The 19,868-nt window shown below is 41.5% G+C and overlaps 2 protein-coding genes across 3 annotated transcripts in view; both read right to left on the reverse strand.

The window, feature by feature from the left end:
- LOC123764005 (carbohydrate sulfotransferase 11) overlaps positions 1–6,397 on the reverse strand; it is a 45,016-nt gene extending 38,619 nt beyond the window's left edge. The window contains exon 1 of one of the 2 annotated variants that reach the window (XM_045751439.2): positions 6,072–6,397. Coding sequence is in view for 1 of the 2 variants with exons in the window: in XM_069330148.1 (XP_069186249.1) it covers positions 1,116–1,129 (14 nt within the window). In the remaining variant the exon portion in view is untranslated. Of the gene's footprint in view, positions 1–1,115; positions 1,145–6,071 lie in introns of those variants that run through there. The other variant, XM_069330148.1, reaches the window with a different exon arrangement.
- Positions 6,398–8,755: 2,358 nt separating this feature from the next.
- LOC123764007 (protein LLP homolog) lies at positions 8,756–18,441 on the reverse strand. The gene is made up of 3 exons (XM_069330150.1): positions 18,388–18,441; positions 14,743–14,911; positions 8,756–8,982 (listed from the first exon to the last, which is right to left on the reverse strand). The coding sequence occupies exons 2-3, from the start codon at positions 14,882–14,884 to the stop codon at positions 8,762–8,764; spliced, it is 363 nt and encodes a 120-aa protein (XP_069186251.1). The 5' UTR covers positions 14,885–14,911; positions 18,388–18,441; the 3' UTR covers positions 8,756–8,761.
- Between the last annotated feature and the right edge of the window lie 1,427 nt (positions 18,442–19,868).

The following is a 19,868-nucleotide window of genomic DNA, read 5'->3' on the forward strand; positions in this document are numbered from 1 at the left end:
CGTATATTTTCAAGACAATTTAAATTTTACCATTCCTGTGGTACATATTTTAATATAACTCTAAATGTACAAGATATTAGGTGATTAATATGCAAGACTACATTTAGATATTGACAATATTAAGTGTTATTAATACCAAGTAAATGAGAATCAAATGGTAGGTGTTGCTCTCCGCGTCTCTACAATGTTCTCTGTACGATGTACTTTAGTGTATTGACCATTGTCAAGGATAACACCCCACACATTGTGGCCTTGGTCTTCCTTCTTCGTAGAATATAAGAATGAGGAGTGGAGCAAGTACGCGAGGCCTAGTTTGGGGGAAGAAGTAGGCCTAGTGATGGTGGTGTTTATGGGTGGGAGGTGTGGTGGGGGTCAGTAATGGTGGTGGTACAAGTGGTGGTGGTAGTTGTGATGGTGGGAGTGCTGAATGGTACTTACCTATTAGTACTTGTCTATCAATGATTACGGGGCCGCGAGGGCTAGCTCTTAATACGCATCCTGATAGCCTTGTTGTACCTGCTGCATTATAATTTAACTACTTTAACGTGACAATTCTTAAAGTTGTGGATGATGGCTGAGGAACTGTTTTGGAACAAGTCTATCAAACTATGGTTTGGAGGGAGAGAGGAAGTAAAATTTAAATGTAATCACTTTCAAAATCAAGATATAATTTCCTGATTAAGTGGAACTAATTATAGTACTAGGCTATTCTACCTACTGATGTGCTTTAGCAAATTGTGCATCACTATCCCAGTTACCTGCCAAGACCAATTACACGAGTACTGAGGTTCAAGTCCTGGGCCCACCATGCAGTTCTCTCCACCGTCCACAGGATGGGTGTTGGCCACATGACAACCACGTGAAACAACGCAGCTACAACCATTTATATATTAAAAGCAGACATCTTTATTAACGTCTGGGTGATGAACAACGTATCTTTGTATCAATCACAGCCGCTTTTATAATATAAATTTGTTTCAAATCTCACAGGCAATTTCTTGTATAGTTGTGTTGTGCACCACCTTGACCCCGGAGTAAGCTCTTGACCATGACCTGTGTGTCCACTACGTGAGCAACACGACTCCCACTGGATAATCATATGCTTGGAGACTGACCTTTGTAAAGTCATGCGAGGCGTGGCCAGCTGATGGGGTGCAAGGCGTGTCCCCGGGCACTGGTTGGGTGGGGAGACGTGTCCCCGGTCACTGGTTGGGTGGGGAGACGTGTCCCCGGTCACTGGTTGGGTGGGGAGACATGTCCCCCCGGTCACTGGTTGGGTGGGGAGACATGTCCCCCAGGTCACTGGTTGGGTGGGGAGACATGTCCCCCCCCCCCGGTCACTAGTCAGCAAGAACACTTGCTCTTTAGTTACACATAAAGGTCACTAATACCATTCTTCTATTTACATATTGGCTAACACACATAATATGATATATTATTATACTATCATTGAATATATGATTATTATTAACCCTTGGATAAAAAAGGTTGGGTGGGTATTGCAGCTGTCAGACAAGGATGTTTGTTGACATTGTGACGTGTATCACCACCAGTTGCAGGTTGGCGACCACTGCCCTCTATATGTAGGTCAACTGCCTGCTCAGGACACCTCCTCGTCAAGTCCGGATCTTAATCTTTAAATCCTAATTGAACTAGTACTTATAATACTACAACTAATAATAATAATAATAATAATGTCAGCAGCAGTAGTAGAGAGAGAGAGTGTGAATGAGTGAACATGCATGAGAGACAGTGAGAGTGAATAAGTGGGTGACCTTATCCTTAGCACACTGGAGAAAGGTAAGGCACAGTTTCAGTTCACTCGGTCTAACTTCTTGGCTCAAGATCCAGCCTTGTTACATATCTTTAGACCTTTCCTGGTTTTGCTTTGTTTCCTTACGTAGGGGTTCCATGCCGGGACATCGTAGGCTACTTACGTGTCGGTGTCGAAGAGGTTATAATACAGTGTTCGGAAGAATCATTTGTCTTCCGAACCCAATTTGTTCTTCCCCCTTCCCACTTGCACCTTCCCCTTCCGCATTTGTCCAAGTTTCCTTCGTGAACTTGGACAAATGAGGATGGACTTGGACAATAAGAGATGGGTCGGATTTATACTCTAACATGTGTTTAGTGATCAAACAGACGGCATTATAAAAGGTCGCCAATCTTGGAAAGTATATCAAAGGCAAGAGGTGGATGTTACGGCTGCCTGTGAATATGGTGAGAGTGAGTGTACACCGTGAAACAGTGTTGGGAAGCCTCGACACCCATCATGTACTCCACTAACATGGCTCACTACTCTCACCATTTGACCGAGACTCGTGTATGGCAGCTCCCACAACTACCTTAATGTTCGTAAGATGAGGCCCAGCAAGTCTTAGGTTTACTGAGGTCTTCCCAGGCCAACAGTGACTTCCCAGGATGTAACCCACAACAATTGTCTAGCTCCCGGGTGCCTTCTTAACTGCTAGGTAAACAGACGCATCACATGAAAGAAAATGTGCTCAACCGTTATGTTGACCAGACTACACACTAGAAAGTGAAGAGACGACGACGTTTCGGTCCGTCCAGGACCATTATCAAGGAGATTGTGAAGAGTGGAATGTTGTTATAGATTCAGCTACTCGAACAAGTTCCAAGCCGCACGGGCTATGGTGAGACCTTAACTTACCTGGCACAGGAGCGAGGCAAGTAGCACGGGCTATGGTGAGCCCGTAGTGAACTTACCTGGCACGGGAGCGGTGAGGAGTGGAAGGAGGCAATGGCAATAAATAGGCAAGAGAGAGATGTGAGAAGAAGGAAATCTCAGAGGAAGAAGAAGCAAGGCAACAGATACGGAAGGTAAGGTGTAATAAGGGGGGTAATAATCGGAATAAGAAAGGGATCGTAAGAGAAAAAAAAGAGATTGAAAAAGGAGAATAAGGATAAAAGGAAGGGTAGGCTTATGTTAGGTCACATTTGTTAGAAAGTTTAGAACATTCGAGTATATACTGTGAAAGGTTAACTGTCAACCGTTATTGTCCTTCCCAGGGATTGAACACTGTTTTAAGGAAATGTTCATAAATGTCCTTACTTATTCAAAACTGTTCAAAAATTCAAAGTTTAATTTAACAAATAGCTGGGCTGTTACAGGTGTGATAGCAATTCATAAACCTTTATCCCTGCCTGATTCTAAGAGGATATCCTCTCCCATTGCTACACCGTGTATATGTGTGAGAAAATCTATACGAAACAAAATAATATTAGAAACTACCTTGGAAACAGTCATTGTTGTTTTTATTAATTTATGATAAAATCTGTTAAATACAAAACCGTATAAGCTTCCATGTAATGTATTTCGGGAGACAGTTTCCTCTTTAACCAACGTGAGGATGTCATAATTAGTTCATTATTAGATAGATGGGGCGGGCGTGGGCGGACGCGGGCGGCGTGGCCAACCCAAGGCGCCCGGGCAACGTTTGTGAAACCAGTGTTACAAATCGGACAAAAAGTTTCCCATTGTAGAGTTCTCGTGGAGCGAGTACACAGAGTGGGAGGAGTGAGCGGGGGCAGCCTTGACCACACACAGCAGTACTGCAGTAAACCATCAACAAAAACACGCGGTACACGCTGCTGCTGCCAGACATAATTACGCTCACACACTTCCCGCTCTCATGCTCTCAAAGGCCGAATAACAAGGAAGAGGAAACTGGGGTAATGGGTACCGGCCGCCACACTCCCCTGGGACTCTGCCCTCCACTCTTACTCTCCCTGCTGCTCTTCCCCACCACGGTACCACATCAAGGGTACCTCAACACCCCGGTACCCAGTACTCACGGGACCACAACACCCCGGTACCCAGTACTCACGGGACCACAACACCCCGGTACCCAGTACTCACAGGATAACACCCCAGTACCCAGTACTCACAGGATAACACCCCAGTACCCACAGGACAACACCCCAGTACTCACAGGACAACACCCCAGTACCCAGTACTCACAGGATAACACCCCAGTACCCAGTACTCACAGGATAACACCCCAGTACCCAGTACTCACAGGATAACACCCCAGTACCCAGTACTCACAGGATAACACCCCAGTACCCAGTACTCACAGGACAACACCCCAGTACCCAGTACTCACAGGACAACACCCCAGTACTCACAGGATAACACCCCAGTACACAGTACTCACAGGATAACACCCCAGTACCCAGTACTCACAGGATAACACCCTAGTACCCAGTACTCACAGGATAACACCCCAGTACCCAGTACTCACAGGATAACCCTCACAGGATAACACCCCAGTACCCAGTACTCACAGGATAACCCTCACAGGATAACACCCCAGTACCCAGTACTCACAGGATAACACCCCAGTACCCAGTACTCACAGGATAACACCCCAGTACCCAGTACTCACAGGATAACACCCCGGTACCCAGTACTCACAGGATAACACCCCGGTACCCAGTACTCACAGGATAACACCCCAGTACCCAGTACTCACAGGATAACACCCCAGTACCCAGTACTCACAGGATAACACCCCAGTACCCAGTACTCACAGGATAACACCCCAGTACCCAGTACTCACAGGACAACACCCCGGTACCCAGTACTCACAGGATAACACCCCAGTACCCAGTACTCACAGGATAACACCCCAGTACCCAGTACTCACAGGATAACACCCCAGTACCCAGTACTCACAGGATAACACCCCAGTACCCAGTACTCACAGGATAACACCCCAGTACCCAGTACTCACAGGATAACACCCCAGTACCCAGTACTCACAGGATAACACCCCAGTACCCAGTACTCACAGGATAACCCTCACAGGATAACACCCTAGTACCCAGTACTCACAGGACAACACCCCAGTACCCAGTACTCACAGGATAACACCCTAGTACCCAGTACTCACAGGATAACACCCCAGTACCCAGTACTCACAGGATAACACCCCAGTACCCACAGGACAACACCCCAGTACTCACAGGATAACACCCCAGTACCCAGTACTCACAGGATAACACCCCGGTACCCAGTACTCACAGGACAACACCCCAGTACCCAGTACTCACAGGACAACACCCCAGTACCCAGTACTCACAGGACAACACCCCAGTACCCAGTACTCACAGGACAACACCCCAGTACCCAGTACTCACAGGACAACACCCCAGTACCCAGTACTCACAGGACAACACCCCGGTACCCAGTACTCACAGGACAACACCCCGGTACCCAGTACTCACAGGACAACACCCCAGTACCCAGTACTCACAGGATAACACCCCAGTACCCAGTACTCACAGGATAACACCCCAGTACCCAGTACTCACAGGACAACACCCCAGTACCCAGTACTCACAGGACAACACCCCAGTACCCAGTACTCACAGGACAACACCCCGGTACCCAGTACTCACAGGACAACACCCCAGTACCCAGTACTCACAGGATAACACCCCAGTACCCAGTACTCACAGGATAACACCCCAGTACCCAGTACTCACAGGACAACACCCCGGTACCCAGTACTCACAGGATAACACCCCAGTACCCAGTACTCACAGGACAACACCCCAGTACCCAGTACTCACAGGACAACACCCCGGTACCCAGTACTCACAGGACAACACCCCAGTACCCAGTACTCACAGGACAACACCCCAGTACCCAGTACTCACAGGATAACACCCTAGTACCCAGTACTCACAGGATAACACCCCAGTACCCAGTACTCACAGGATAACACCCCAGTACCCACAGGACAACACCCCAGTACTCACAGGATAACACCCCAGTACCCAGTACTCACAGGACAACACCCCGGTACCCAGTACTCACAGGACAACACCCCAGTACCCAGTACTCACAGGACAACACCCCAGTACCCAGTACTCACAGGACAACACCCCGGTACCCAGTACTCACAGGACAACACCCCGGTACCGGGAGCGGGTGCGAGGCGTGGCCGGGAGAGGAACAAGTCAAGAAGTATAGAGTGAGGTGTGACATAAGAAACAATTAAGAGCCTTGTTATAAGGTATTAGAAGGCGGCCTTAACACTTACCTCAAGAGTGTGTGGGCCCACAAGTGCTGGCGGCGACTTTCTCCGCACTTTGCTGTACATAACTCACGCTTCTACTACCACCTAACTTCAAAATGCCTGGTTAACTAAGGAGCACACAGCTTCCCCTCCTTGAGGACGACTGGCCTCAGCTCTGGGGTTATGACCTCCCACTCCTGGCCACACGCGCCGCCACAACCACTGGACTAGTTGTGTGTGAGGCCAAGGGTTGTGGGAGGTTGTGGTGTACAGTGGTAAGGCCAGGACGCCAGAGTGGAGGAGGAGCGTGCGTCACTACACCACGGCGGCGGGGTGGTCACTGAGGCTGGGGCTGGCTGCCGGGATCAAGGCACCACAGTTGCCGCCACTCACATTGTTTTTGTTTCACATGCACTTGTTAACTGCGAGATTCTCATCAACGCTTTAACTATTTTTTTCTTACCTGATTTTGGATATCTATATCCACAAAGTTAAGATAAATACAAATGTTTGGAATTTAAAGGAACACCGCATGTAATTTTGATAGTTTACATTTTAAGTGCAAGTACTATATTCTAATATTGGGTAATGTACATAAATATATATACCTTATATCATTTATGTTTAAATATGCAATTAATATTATTATTTTTGTATGCGAAGTTATAAAGAAAAGTTGTCAATAAAGAAACCCGTAAATTATATATGGACAACCTAGACAGTAATCGTACGTCAGCCAGGCAATTGTTGCAAGTTGTTGTTGCACCCACCGTGTACATCCTTGCTCGTTATAACGGGGTCGGTAGGCACGTGGTCGCTCAGATATGTGTGTCGTCCTCAAGATGGTGAGAGGCTCCTCACGAAGACAATCTCGCCCTCCTGAGTACTATACACGCTGATATATTATATCAAGAGTGCAGCATGAGGACCCGAGTCCAAGAGAATATAGTGGTGGGAGCAGTCCTCCTGCCCATCCCCTCCACACTCTTCCTCCTGTGTACCCTCATCCTGTACCAGTCATTGATCATATGCACCTCATACTCGCCCTACTATTACTCATGGCTTTAAATGACCCCATACCCATGGGTTCACAAACTGAACTCTCACTATGTATTAACAATACATTATTGCACTTTTGACATGGTTTTCACATGATAGAAGTACATGTATAGCAGTTACAGTGAAAACAATATGGTACAACCTGCTTATGTGATAAGTGCACACATTGATTGTATTTAATTATGCACAAATTTATGCTAAAACCTAATTTGGATTTATGCCCTTTGTAATCCTTTACATGCGATACCCTTACACGATGAGTATAGGGTGCACAATAACCCACCACTTACACGATGAGTATGGGGTGCACAATAACCCACCACTTACACGATGAGTATGGGGTGCACAATAACCCACCACTTACACGATGAGTATGGGGTGCACAATAACCCACCACTTACACGATGAGTATGGGGTGCACAATAAACCACCACTTACACAATGAGTATGGGGTGCACAATAAACCACCACTTATAAAATAGGCTTGAAATACTTTCTCCCACTCAAAAATCTTGTGATACATGTAGTTAACTTTTCCAAATTTGAAAGTGATACATGTAGTTAACTTTTCCATATTTGACAATTATTTAGCATTTTTTGTACACAGTATTACTTTCCTAAAAAAATCTTAACCAAGTGTCTATGCATAATTGCAGATCAAAAATCCATATATAGTTACCTATATGGATTTTTGTTCTGCAATTATGCATACACACTTGATTAAGTGTTAAATGACATACAGTACCTGTAAAAAATTCCAATCTTTACAGGTATGAAATTTTTTAAACCTTAGATAATCAGGATACTCACCACAGAAGAATCAAGATTTACCAGTTGGCAACCAGTGCTCAAAGGGTTAAATTAAGTCGATGTTGACTGCATACAAAGTACTATAAATGAGAAATTTGGCTCACTACGTATTCAGGCACTGCTGAGAAATTTAACCATACTTTCCCAATTAATTTGAGGCAAGTTAATGACTTTATGAGGTTTCGTCTTCTGGCTCGAGACTTTCCAAGGATTTTGTTTTTATAACAGTAGTCAAATTTAAATTTTAATTATCTCATACTACTTGCCACAACTCACCCACGGAAAGCCAATGCCTTCCACTTTCCCTGGAGTCAGTATATATCTGCAGTTTTGTTGGCAGCAGGGCAAGGGGGGTTCAAGTGAGAGGGTAAAACAAGAGTATAGTATTTCTGATAGGGGTGTATGTAGATGGGGAGGAAAGGAGAAAAGTGTGGATGGATTGGAGGGAGCAATATCCTCCTCATAATAGGAGCTGCCTCGTATGGCTAATAGGCCTTCTGCAGTTACCTTCATTCTTATTGTTGTTATAGATTCAGCTACTCTGAACAAGTTCCAATTAGCACGGGCTATTGTGAGCCCGTATGATTCATTCTTATGTTCTTAAGACAATAATTTGGGGTTCCAAGATTCTCTCTAAATGTTACCAGCATTTAACATTGGATTTAACAATCAACATTTTATTAAAGAGTAAGGTAGAGACCCATATAGTCATTAAATTGAGGGAATACAGTAAATAAAGTACAGGTATATATATAAATAATTGGAATAAGTTGATTTCAAGATTTATTTGAAATCTGCATTTTCAAGTTTCTCTTAAGGACTAGGAAGACACTAGTACAGTATATTTACTTTTTATTTTTTTTCTTTGATTTCTCAACAGCCATCTGCTTCCTAATTTTCTTAACCTTACGTGGGTGCATCCACTTAGGTGCAGTACCAAATTTTTTAATAATTTTTTTTATATCAAGTTCAGCTCTTAATTTAGTTTGCTTCTCTTCTGATGATGACGATGCTTCCATTGCTTCACCTGCCGATGGATCAGTTTCTTTTTTAGCAGATCTCACAACTGAAAACAACAGAATGGTGATTATTATTAGATTTAAAATAATATGCTGTACTGTATTACAGAATTATTACACAATCTGACATTTCATGAGAACAATATCCTTGGTTCCCTAAGCCAGCAATACTCTCGATACAAACAATACGCAGTCTCCGTGGTGTAGTGGTAAGACACTCGCCTGGCGTTCCGCGAGCGCTATGTCATGGGTTCGTATCCTGGCCGGGGAGGATTTACTGGGCGCAATTCCTTAACTGTAGCCTCTGTTTAACGCAACAGTAAAATGTGTACTTGGATGAAAAAACGATTCTTCGCGGCAAGGGATCGTATTCCAGGGACCATAGGATTAAGAACTTGCCCGAAACGCTACTCGTACTAGTGGCTGTACAAGAATGTAACAACTCTTGTATATATATCTCAAAAAAAAAACTATGCAATAGTGTACACTTCAATAATGCAAATACTGTACCACCACCACTCCTCTTCATTGTGCCTAACAAAATTTGCAATAAGTACTGTACTATTATATCTCAAAATAAAAATACTGACATAGTAATTTAAAATGCTGTCCCTGTTAAAAATACAAAAACCTACACATATTTAAAAATTATTCTTACACACAAATACTGTCTCATCATATTTATGTACAACACAGTATACATTGCACAATATGACATACACAGTGATATAATGAGGGATGGGGTGTGGGTGGATGAGTGGGTTATTGGTGTACAGCAGTGTAACATTTGGATAGTGGTATGTGAGGGTTGGTTAGCAGTGATGTAATATTGAGTTTAGTGGTATTTTACAATTACCCAAGTGGTTACAGGATGAGAGCTATGCTCGTAGTGTCCCATCATCCAGCCCTCTTTCTCATGTGACACTTAGAAACTACTTATGGTTTTGGCCTTCACCACCACCTCGTTCAACTTGTTTCAACTTTATACAACTGTTTGCAAAAGTAAACTTTCTAATGTTTTTTGGCAGCTTGGATTTCAGGATGTGTAAGCTAAGTGTAAGAATTAGCACTAATGTCTCTTCACGATACTTAAATTCAGAAGTCAATGAGTAAGGTTTGCCCTCAGTCTACAAGGTACACTACAGGAACTTATCTTTTGAACTACAACCAAGCACCCAATTCGAGTTCCAACTTCTCACTGGCGAGTCAGAGGAACAGCCAGCCTCGCCAAAAAGAAACAATTATATAATTTTACAGATAGAAACAGTATGGGCCAACTTTACTGACAGGCAACCGAAGTTACTAAACCACAATGTAAAGATATGCAGTGGAATCTTGGTTCTCGAATACCCCTCATTTCAATTTTTCGGTTCTTGAGCTCAATCTCTTAAAAAAATTTTACTCTGTACTTGAGGTTTGCCTCAGTGCTTGAGTTTGTTTATATATGTATGGGTCGACCGAGGACATGGCACGCTTCAGTTTACCAATGTCTCGCACCTAATGACGACCCCACTTGAATTCTTTGAGAAGAATATCGTTTTTGTGCATTTTTGGTTTTTGAGCACAAAAGTTCTAATTATATATCATGCCATGAGTTCCAAGACAGTTGCTGGTAAAGTTCAGCCAAAGAAAATAGTGGTGAGGATGACAATAGAGGGAAAACAAGAGATCATTCATAGCGAGACACTGTGATGTCTCATTACAGACAAGTGTTAAAATGTAGGGAAAAGCAAGTGTCTATAGACAGATACTTAGTAAGACAGGCAAGCAGTGAGCCATAACCAGGTCCTAGTTATATGCATGCAAAACATAAGAGAGTACTCCAGAAATGTCATCACTGCTGTTATAATGGAAGGGAACTCCCCTTCCAAACACTAACACCTCTCCTCCTCCCCCTTTCCTCACTGTCTTCCATATGCCAACAAGAGTCCTCAATAAAGGTAAGATATACTTGTACATACTGTAGTACAAAATATTAGTAGTAGTATGTATAAAATGTATTTTTAAGTTAATATTTTTGAGGGTATGGAACGGATTCACTCAATTTACATAATTTCTTATGGGAAAATTTGTTTCGGGTTTTCAAATTTTCGAACAGTCTCTGGGACGATTAAATTCAAAAACGGAGGTAGCACTGCAATTGAATACTAAACTAGTAAGTGTAATAATATACATTAAACTTAGGATACTGTACTAGTTAATTCTTGCAAGGATGGAGAAAATGTGGTCTATATATACCAACATACACTACAAAGTCACTCATACAACAGTTTATATTACAGGAAATTATTTGCAATTACAATACACACAGGTAAACAATCTTGGTAATGACTACAATGGTCTAGAACATTGTTACATAATATATATTTTCCTGCTTACACTCTTACACATCAGAGGTGGCAGGCCTTGTGCTGTAGAAGCATATGATAGGAGCCAGCCTACCCTCACTACCACAACACTACCCATAAGCACACAAACACGATTACTCCACACCCTCTATATAATAATACATTTACATGAATATATACAGTGAATTTATACTCAAGAACTAGTAAAAATCACACAAGGACTTAATGCTGTACACTATTGAAGACATCATGAAATATATGTAGCAATAAGTATGGCAATTATATTCTGCACTGGCAATTAGTAGTCATGGCTCAAAGCAACAGCATATGACAGGATATGATAATGAGGCTTAAAATATTTTATGAGTTAAGGCTACTGTATTTATATGGGTCATTCCATCTCAAATCACTAAAAAGTCACCTATGGCTCCCACTCGACCCTCTCCAAATGCCTGGAAATTTTGTAGTAAGATAGTCCTAGACCCCCAAATGACACTTTGCAAAATATTAGAGCTCAATCTGCTTTGATTCTTAAGACCCTTTAACTGCGCAACACACCTGCAGGCCCACGTCTGGGGTGCGCTACGCGCCTCCAGGTATTTGTATTTTTCATGTTCCATTCAAAACTCCCGCGGCTACATGGGGTTCACATCAGCTTCCTCAGGGCTCTTGTAAACAGACGCCATCTTTAAAAAAAAACATGGTCCACATTCCCGGGAGTGAGAGCTTCAGTAGTGAGTGAGCAACCAAGGCTGGCACTGGCAGCACGAGCACACAGCACTGCTGTTCAGCGTGTGACCACAGCATCGCCCAATGTCAAAATATATATATAACCTGTATTATTTAGCCATGATAGTATTATAGAAGAGCTTGAGTGTAATAATGACTAGGTACAATGTTCAAATATCAGTGATTCAATGCTGTTGACGATGTTCACAGCGCTAGCCACAGCACCACAGTATTATTTTGTCCATCTAGGAATCTTCAAACGACTTCTTAGGTTCCTTTTCAAAATAAACTTGTGGTCAATTATTCATTTACAGGAATTAGTGACCAGGATTGTGGTTATAATTAGCATTGTGCGTAGTATTGTGGAAGGAGGAATTTTGGTGAGGGAGGAAGGGAGAGAATTGAGGTAGCCTCCACCACTGTGTGTGGCAGCCACTCTTGTTTTGCTCACCATATTAGCTTCGTGGTTTGCTATGGGGTACACACATGTACATGGGTATATACAGTGTATGTGTGTATATAGTGTAATAACAGCAACAGGAGTATATTGAGTGGAGCTATTTTGGTGAGGGAGGTGATGTCGTAATCGCAGCGTCGTCTGCTGTGTGATTTCTCATGCAGTGTATGGTGGTCACCGGACTGTTTGGACACAATACCGGCTTACTTGCATAGTTCTGGTAAATAAAACATGTAGATAGGTATATATATAACATGTGTAAATAGTGTAAAAAAAAAGGTAACAGTATAGTGGGAGGAGCAATGTTGGCGGGTAAGATGTTGGAGTGAGGGAGGGCCTGTCTGGGTGTGGCTGCTCACACTCGCGATGTTCTGAATGTGTTGATGGTAAATGTATATAGTGTGTGACAGTGCATAGTGTGTATATATGTTGTAAATATACATAAATGAACATGAAACATTGGTGAGAATAACTGTATGATGGGAAGAGCAATGTTGGCGAATACAATGTTGGAGGAGTGAGGGAGGGCTGGCTGGGTGTGACAGCTCACACTCGCCGTGTTCTGAATGTGTTGATAATGAATGTATATAGTGTGTGACAGTGTATAGTCTGTAAATAGATTGTATATATACATAAATTAGCATGACACATAGTAAATACTGTATGTGCAACATGTGTACACAAGTGTCATGCACGTAACACAAGTGTCCTCGGACAGTACGGATGTTTTACTGCCATAATATAGTGTACGTGTTCATTATACATAGGATTAGCACGTAAAACCAAATAAAATGTATTTGGAACTGTGCGCAAAAAATGAACAAAAATATATTCGCGGCAACTCGTGTGCCTCGCCCCAGGCGCCCTACTGGCCCCGGGAGCGTACGTCACGGATGAACAGGAAATGATAACGTCACGCGCCAACTTACGGACCCCACAGCAGCCAAAGTAAGTACAACTTCAAAAAATTTTGACATACCCATACTGAGGGAAGGGTTTTTGACACTTTAAAAAAACAAAAGAATTTTTTTAAAGAGAATTTATTTCCTGCGCACTGGGAGTGTGTCATATTTGGAGGTGGCGCAGTTAAAGGGTTAAATAACAGGTCCATATTCAATGGGCGCTTGTCCCATTAATGCATAAGTACCACAAAAAATGACCAACTTTGACCCTCAGTTAAATCACTTCTATTGCCTGTAGGAGTGTGAAATTGGACATACCAGGACAACTTTTGGTGTAGAATAACGTAGTGCAATCGAAAAAGCAGTGTGGGTGGCCATTCAGCTATCCATCCATGCTATAATCACTGCCAAATTTTGTCGCGAGAAATTTGGACCCCAATTTGGAGACCACTTACTCATCACCAAAAGGTCTAAACACCATGATCTTTTGCAGCAATGCATAACAAGCACAATATTATGCAGTGATGCAATAGCAACTCTGTTGTATCCATATGTCCAGAGGTGGCCCACTTAAAGTTGGCCAAAAAAAATTTTATGTGCAAGAAGGCAAAATTTGCTCACCATATTAGATTAGATATTTTGCTTTCAAGGCAAAGTATCTCAATATGCATCATTCCCAATTTGGTTTTGAATGACACCATTGGATAGAGCAGATTTTTCTGTACAAGAGTAACTTTTATTTAAGTTGGGATCTGAATTCCTAGTTCAGCCAGAGGACTCTGAAAATGACATACAGTACCTTGGTGCAACATCGAAAAAATGAAATTATGATTCATCATCATCTTTGTGCACTGATCATGACTTTTTTACACTACTGTACTTACACTATTGCACAATATGCAATAACAACAGAGTTGCTATTGCATCACTGCTTAATATTGTGCTTGTTATACATCATTGCAAAAGATCATGGTGTTTAGACCTTTTGGTGATGAGTAAGTGGTCTCCTAACTGGGATCCAAATGTCTTATGACAAAATTTGGCAGTGATTTTAGCATGGATTGGTAGCTGAATGGCTACCCAAACTACTTTTTTGATTGCACTGCTGTATTCCGCACCAAAAGTTGTCATGGTATGCCAAATTTCACACCTCTCTGGGCACTAGACGTGATTTGATAAAGGGTCAAAGTTGGCCCGTTTTACGATATGTACGCATTAACGGGATGAGAGCCCATTGAACATGGACCTATTATTTAAGAACCAAAGCAGATTGAGCTTTGGTTAGACCGTAGTGGACTTACCTGGCACAGGAGCGGGGCTGTAACTTGTGTGTCTGTACAGTGTTATTCTGTACAGTATAAAACCTCTTACCTTCAACAGCATCCTTGATTTCAACTTCACCCTGTGCCTTTTCTACCACTTTCAGGAGACTTGCCAGCTCCTTTTTACCATATCTAATGCGCTTTTCCCTCTTGCATTTTCGTATCCACTTACTCCTTAAGCTTTTGGCCATTGTTGATGAACAGCAATTAGCAGCTACCTGTGAATGTAAAACATAAAATTGCAGTTATGATTATCTACAGTGCAAATAATAGATTCCTCTTAATTTTGTTATTTTCCACATACATTTTTTGATATTGATTATTTATTTATATATATATATATATATATATATATATATATATATATATATATATATATATATATATATATATATATATATATGTCGTACCTAGTAGCCAGAACTCACTTCTCAGCCTACTATTCAAGGCCCGATTTGCCTAATAAGCCAAGTTTTCCTGAATTAGTATATTTACTATAATTTTTTTCTTATGAAATGATAAAGCAACCCTTTTCTCTATGTATGAGGTCAATTTTTTTTTATTGGAGTTAAAATTAATGTAGATATATGACCGAACCTAACCAACCCTACCTAACCTAACCTAACCTATAATTATAGGTAAGGTTAGGTTAGGTAGCCAAAAAAAGCTAGGTTAGGTTAGGTTAGGTAGGTTAGGTAGACGAAAAAACATTAATTCATGAAAACTTGGCTTATTAGGCAAATGGGGCCTTGAATAGTAGGCTGAGAAGTGCGTTCTGGCTATTAGGTACGACATATATATATATATATATATATATATATATATATATATATATATATATATAATATATATATATATATATTATATATATATATATTATATATATATTATATATATATATATTATATATATATATATTATATATATATATTATATATATATATTATATATATATATATTATATATATTATATATATATATATATTATATATATATATATATATATATTATATATATATATTATATATATATATATTATATATATATATTATATATATATATATATTATATATATATATATTATATATATATATATTATATATATATTATATATAGGGAAGGGATAGGGAAGATTTCCCAAGACCTGGAACTTCAAGAACAAGAGGTCATAGATTTAAACCAGCTAAAGATGCTGAAGAAATATAAGAAAATTCTCTTTCGCAAACAGAGTGGTAGACGGTTGGAACAAGTTAAGTGAGAAGGTGGTGGAGGCAAAAACCGTCAATAGCTTCAAAGCGCTGTATGACAGAGTACTGGGAAGATGGGACACCACGAGCGTAGCTCTCATCTTGTAACTACACTTAGGTAATTATACAACAATTAGGCTAATGCAATACAATGTTATGGCCATTTTTCCTAAATGGATCATATAATTCTGTGTCATATCTAACATATAATTCTGGATCATATTTACCCAAGGCCCACTGACACTAGTGGCCTTAATGGGGACAGGAAGCCGACAGCTTGTCGAAGGTCCCCCATTTGCCCTGATGATCCATTCCAGTTATACTTTAAAAATTGAGTGTTTTGGCATTTACAGCTTTGGCGGGTAGATAATTCCATGGGTTTATAACACCGTGGGTGTAAAAGCATCTGCTGTTCTGTCCTACACTACTGCTTGTTGAGCTTAAACCATTGCTCCTTGTTTGTGTTACATCCGACATTTTGAAGAAATTTTACAGATCAGCATCCTCCAAATTGTTCATTATTTTAAAAGTTTCAATGAGATCCGAGGTGTTAGCCCTGTGGCCCTCAACCATTCCTGATACGAGAGTTGACTTGGCTCTGGAATGACTCTTGTTGCCCGGTGTTGCACTTTCTCCAAAGCAGCTATGTCCATGTAAAGATGTGGTCTCCATGCGCCTGACAGCTGGGTGGACAGTGCTTCGGATTCGTAGTTCCGAGGTTCCAGGTGGAACGATTCCCGGTGGAGGTGGAGACAAATGGGCAAAATGTTTCTTTTACCCTTATGCCCCTGTTACCTAGCAGTAAATAGGTACCTGAGAGTTAGACAGCTGCTACTGGCTGCTTCCTGGGGCAGTGTAACAAAAAGGAGGCCTGGTCTAGGACCGGGCCGCAGGGACACTAAGTCCCAAAATCTTCCCAAGATAACCTCCATGTTTCAATACAATAATCCACAGGGAGGGGGGGGATTTGTACATTTGAATCATCACCTTTTTATCCTTTAAAGTCAAAGGTACACTTAATTATTCCAAGGGTTTGGTTAGCTTTTTGACTGCTGCCAATATGTAGATTTTGGCAGACTGCTGACATACCTTTTAAATTGTTCAGTACGGCATTTTAAAAAGCTTTGATTAGATCCGCCCTGTCATGCCTGGTTTGCAGTGTTGTGGAATGATTTATGTTGCCTGGTGTTGAACTTTCTCCAAACAAGGTACAGTATTTGTCAATAACAAGCAACTTTATAATGATCCAGAACGGACAGAAACATTGTCGTCTCTTCACCTTGTTGTGTGTGGCTTGGTCTTCATATGTCAAGCCCCGTTATTGTGACTCATGGTGTGCACAGGTCTCCAGGTGTTATTGTGACTCATGGCGTGCACAGGTCTCCAGGTGTTATTGTGACTCATGGTTCACTTTCCACCACGTTCCCGTTCCCGTGGTGGAGGTGGGGTCCCTCGATTGTTTCAATCGCGGGTTGGACAAGTATATGAGTGGGATTGGGTGGTTATAGAATAGGAGCTGCCTCGAATGGGCCAATAGGCCTTCTGCAGTTACCTTTGTTCTTATGTTCTTATGTTCTTATGGTGTGCACAGGTCTCCAGGTGTTATTGTGACTCATGGTGTGCACAGGTCTCCAGGTGTTATTGTGACTCATGGTGTACACAGGTCTCCAGGTGTTATTGTGACTCATGGTGTGCACAGGTCTCCAGGTGTTATTGTGACCCATGGTGTACACAGGTCTCCAGGTGTTATTGTGACTCATGGCGTGCACAGGTCTCCAGGTGTTATTGTGACTCATGGTGTGCACAGGTCTCCAGGTGTTATTGTGACTCATGGTGTGCACAGGTCTCCAGGTGTTATTGTGACTCATGGCGTGCACAGGTCTCCAGGTGTTATTGTGACTCATGGTGTGCACAGGTCTCCAGGTGTTATTGTGACTCATGGTGTGCACAGGTCTCCAGGTGTTATTGTGACTCATGGTGTGCACAGGTCTCCAGGTGTTATTGTGACTCATGGTGTACACAGGTCTCCAGGTGTTATTGTGACTCATGGTGTGCACAGGTCTCCAGGTGTTATTGTGACTCATGGCGTGCACAGGTCTCCAGGTATTATTGTCTCCGGCCAGGATACGAACCCATGACAAAGCGCTCGTGGAACGCCAGTAGTGTCTCTTACCACTGCACCACGGAGACTGGTGCTTGTTATTTTGTCTCCATTTAAATGGAGTATTTGTTAGTCTAGAAGTCTAGAGCTTCTATGCTCCAAATTAACTTCAAAGACTGAATTAAGACTCGTACGCGCACACTGTCGTCTAGGTTAAAAGAAATGTTTATATGACGTAGGACTGTTTCAATAAATATTGGATCTTCCTGAAGCATACATTGAGCAGAGCTCTTCAACAACCAGCATGTTGACTGTTACTCCATATAAATGTTGACCTAATTTATACCACCAGGAGCAAAGATGGAGACAAGAGGCTCCGTACTGGGAGATAGTGACAGAGACTGACCTGGGAGCGTGAGTTGACCGGAGGTCGAGCAGCAGCAGGTGTTGTGGTGCGGCCATGTGTCGCCTCCCGGGCCGGGGGGTAACGGCCTACTACTCTATGGATTTATTTATGCATTTTGGGGGGTACAAGAAAGATATTGTCTCCGGCAATAATAACAGCATAAATTCGTTGTGGGAAATATGGGTAGCTACTTGGCACTATTTGAGAGACATTGCATTATTTTTTATTAACAGGAGAGAAGTGTTTAGCGTCATTACCCCCTCATAGCTGAATTATATCTATCAAAATATAAATTACAGCTAATTCAAAGGAATATATAGAATAAATATAAATATTACATAAGGTATATATATAAGTGAATGGTTTGTGTGGTAAGTGTAGATTGTTAATATGTTGATGTGTGAAGGAAGAGGTGTGGAGCAGGGATGCCAGATTGGGCTACAAGTAGCGAAATGGGCTACTTTTCAGAGCCCCGCGCTCCCAAATTTTTAATTTCGCTACTTGCGACTTTTTGGGCTACTTTAAAAACAAGTTGGGTTATTTTGGGCTATTAATGTTAAGAAACTCAATGATGATTTTTATGCTTTTATAATGTCATGTGTACAAATCACAGCCGCGTCCAAGTTCAAGTACAAGTTCAAGTATGTTTATTGAGATAAGCAATAAATACATCTCAAAGGGATAGAGTAGCTTAGGCTATTTCTACCCCCCTCTACTTCAAGTCCCTCAAGGGGCGCACAAATGCAGTGAGTACAAATAGACAAATAACATTACAAGAATCCCATTTAACATTGCAGGTTAATATAGTAAGTACAGCATATAATTGTTACACTCTTGGGACAAAATTCTTGTAGCTCCTAAGTATACTGTCTATCATACCATTATCACACATCCAAACAATTTGATGTGGTACACTATTTATTTCCTTATTTCTATAGTTTTCAATAATTTGACACTCTAATACATAATGTTCTAAGGTGTGGGCGTGCGGCATACTACATAATTTACACTCCTTATCTTTTTCACTGACATCAACACCGTATTGCCAGATATATTTGTATCCTAATCTTATTCTCATGTAAATTGAATCCTTCCAAGTAGACTTTCCTTTACCATAAGTGAAGGACGAATTTGTATTTATTATTGAATAATTCTTAAGTGTGTTACTACTGTCCACCATTGCCATTCTCTTGTCATTTCTTCACCCTCTTGGATCATCTTGATTCTTGTTTTTATTTGTTTCAAGGTTAACTGACATACAACATCAACAACATTCTCTCTACACTCTATCACAATATTCTCTCTACAACATTCAACATTCTCTCTACACTCTATCACAATATTCTGATATACTTGGCGTCTGCTATTTAAAGACTAACGCTCTTCTGCTGTCAATAAAGAAGCAAGCATTTTTACCACAT

The sequence above is a fragment of the Procambarus clarkii genome, chromosome 23 (assembly GCF_040958095.1).
Source record: "Procambarus clarkii isolate CNS0578487 chromosome 23, FALCON_Pclarkii_2.0, whole genome shotgun sequence".
NCBI lineage: Eukaryota > Metazoa > Arthropoda > Malacostraca > Decapoda > Cambaridae > Procambarus > Procambarus clarkii.

What these genes read in the sequence shown, in the direction of transcription:
- LOC123764007 (XM_069330150.1), bottom strand. Translation starts at nt 14,884, where the DNA reads ATGGCCAAAAGCTTAAGGAGTAAGTGGATACGAAAATGCAAGAGGGAA. An exon ending in AATCAAGGATGCTGTTGAAG is followed by an intron (nt 8,983 to 14,742) that starts GTAAGAGGTTTT and finishes TGTTGTTTTCAG; the next exon opens with TTGTGAGATCTGCTAAAAAA.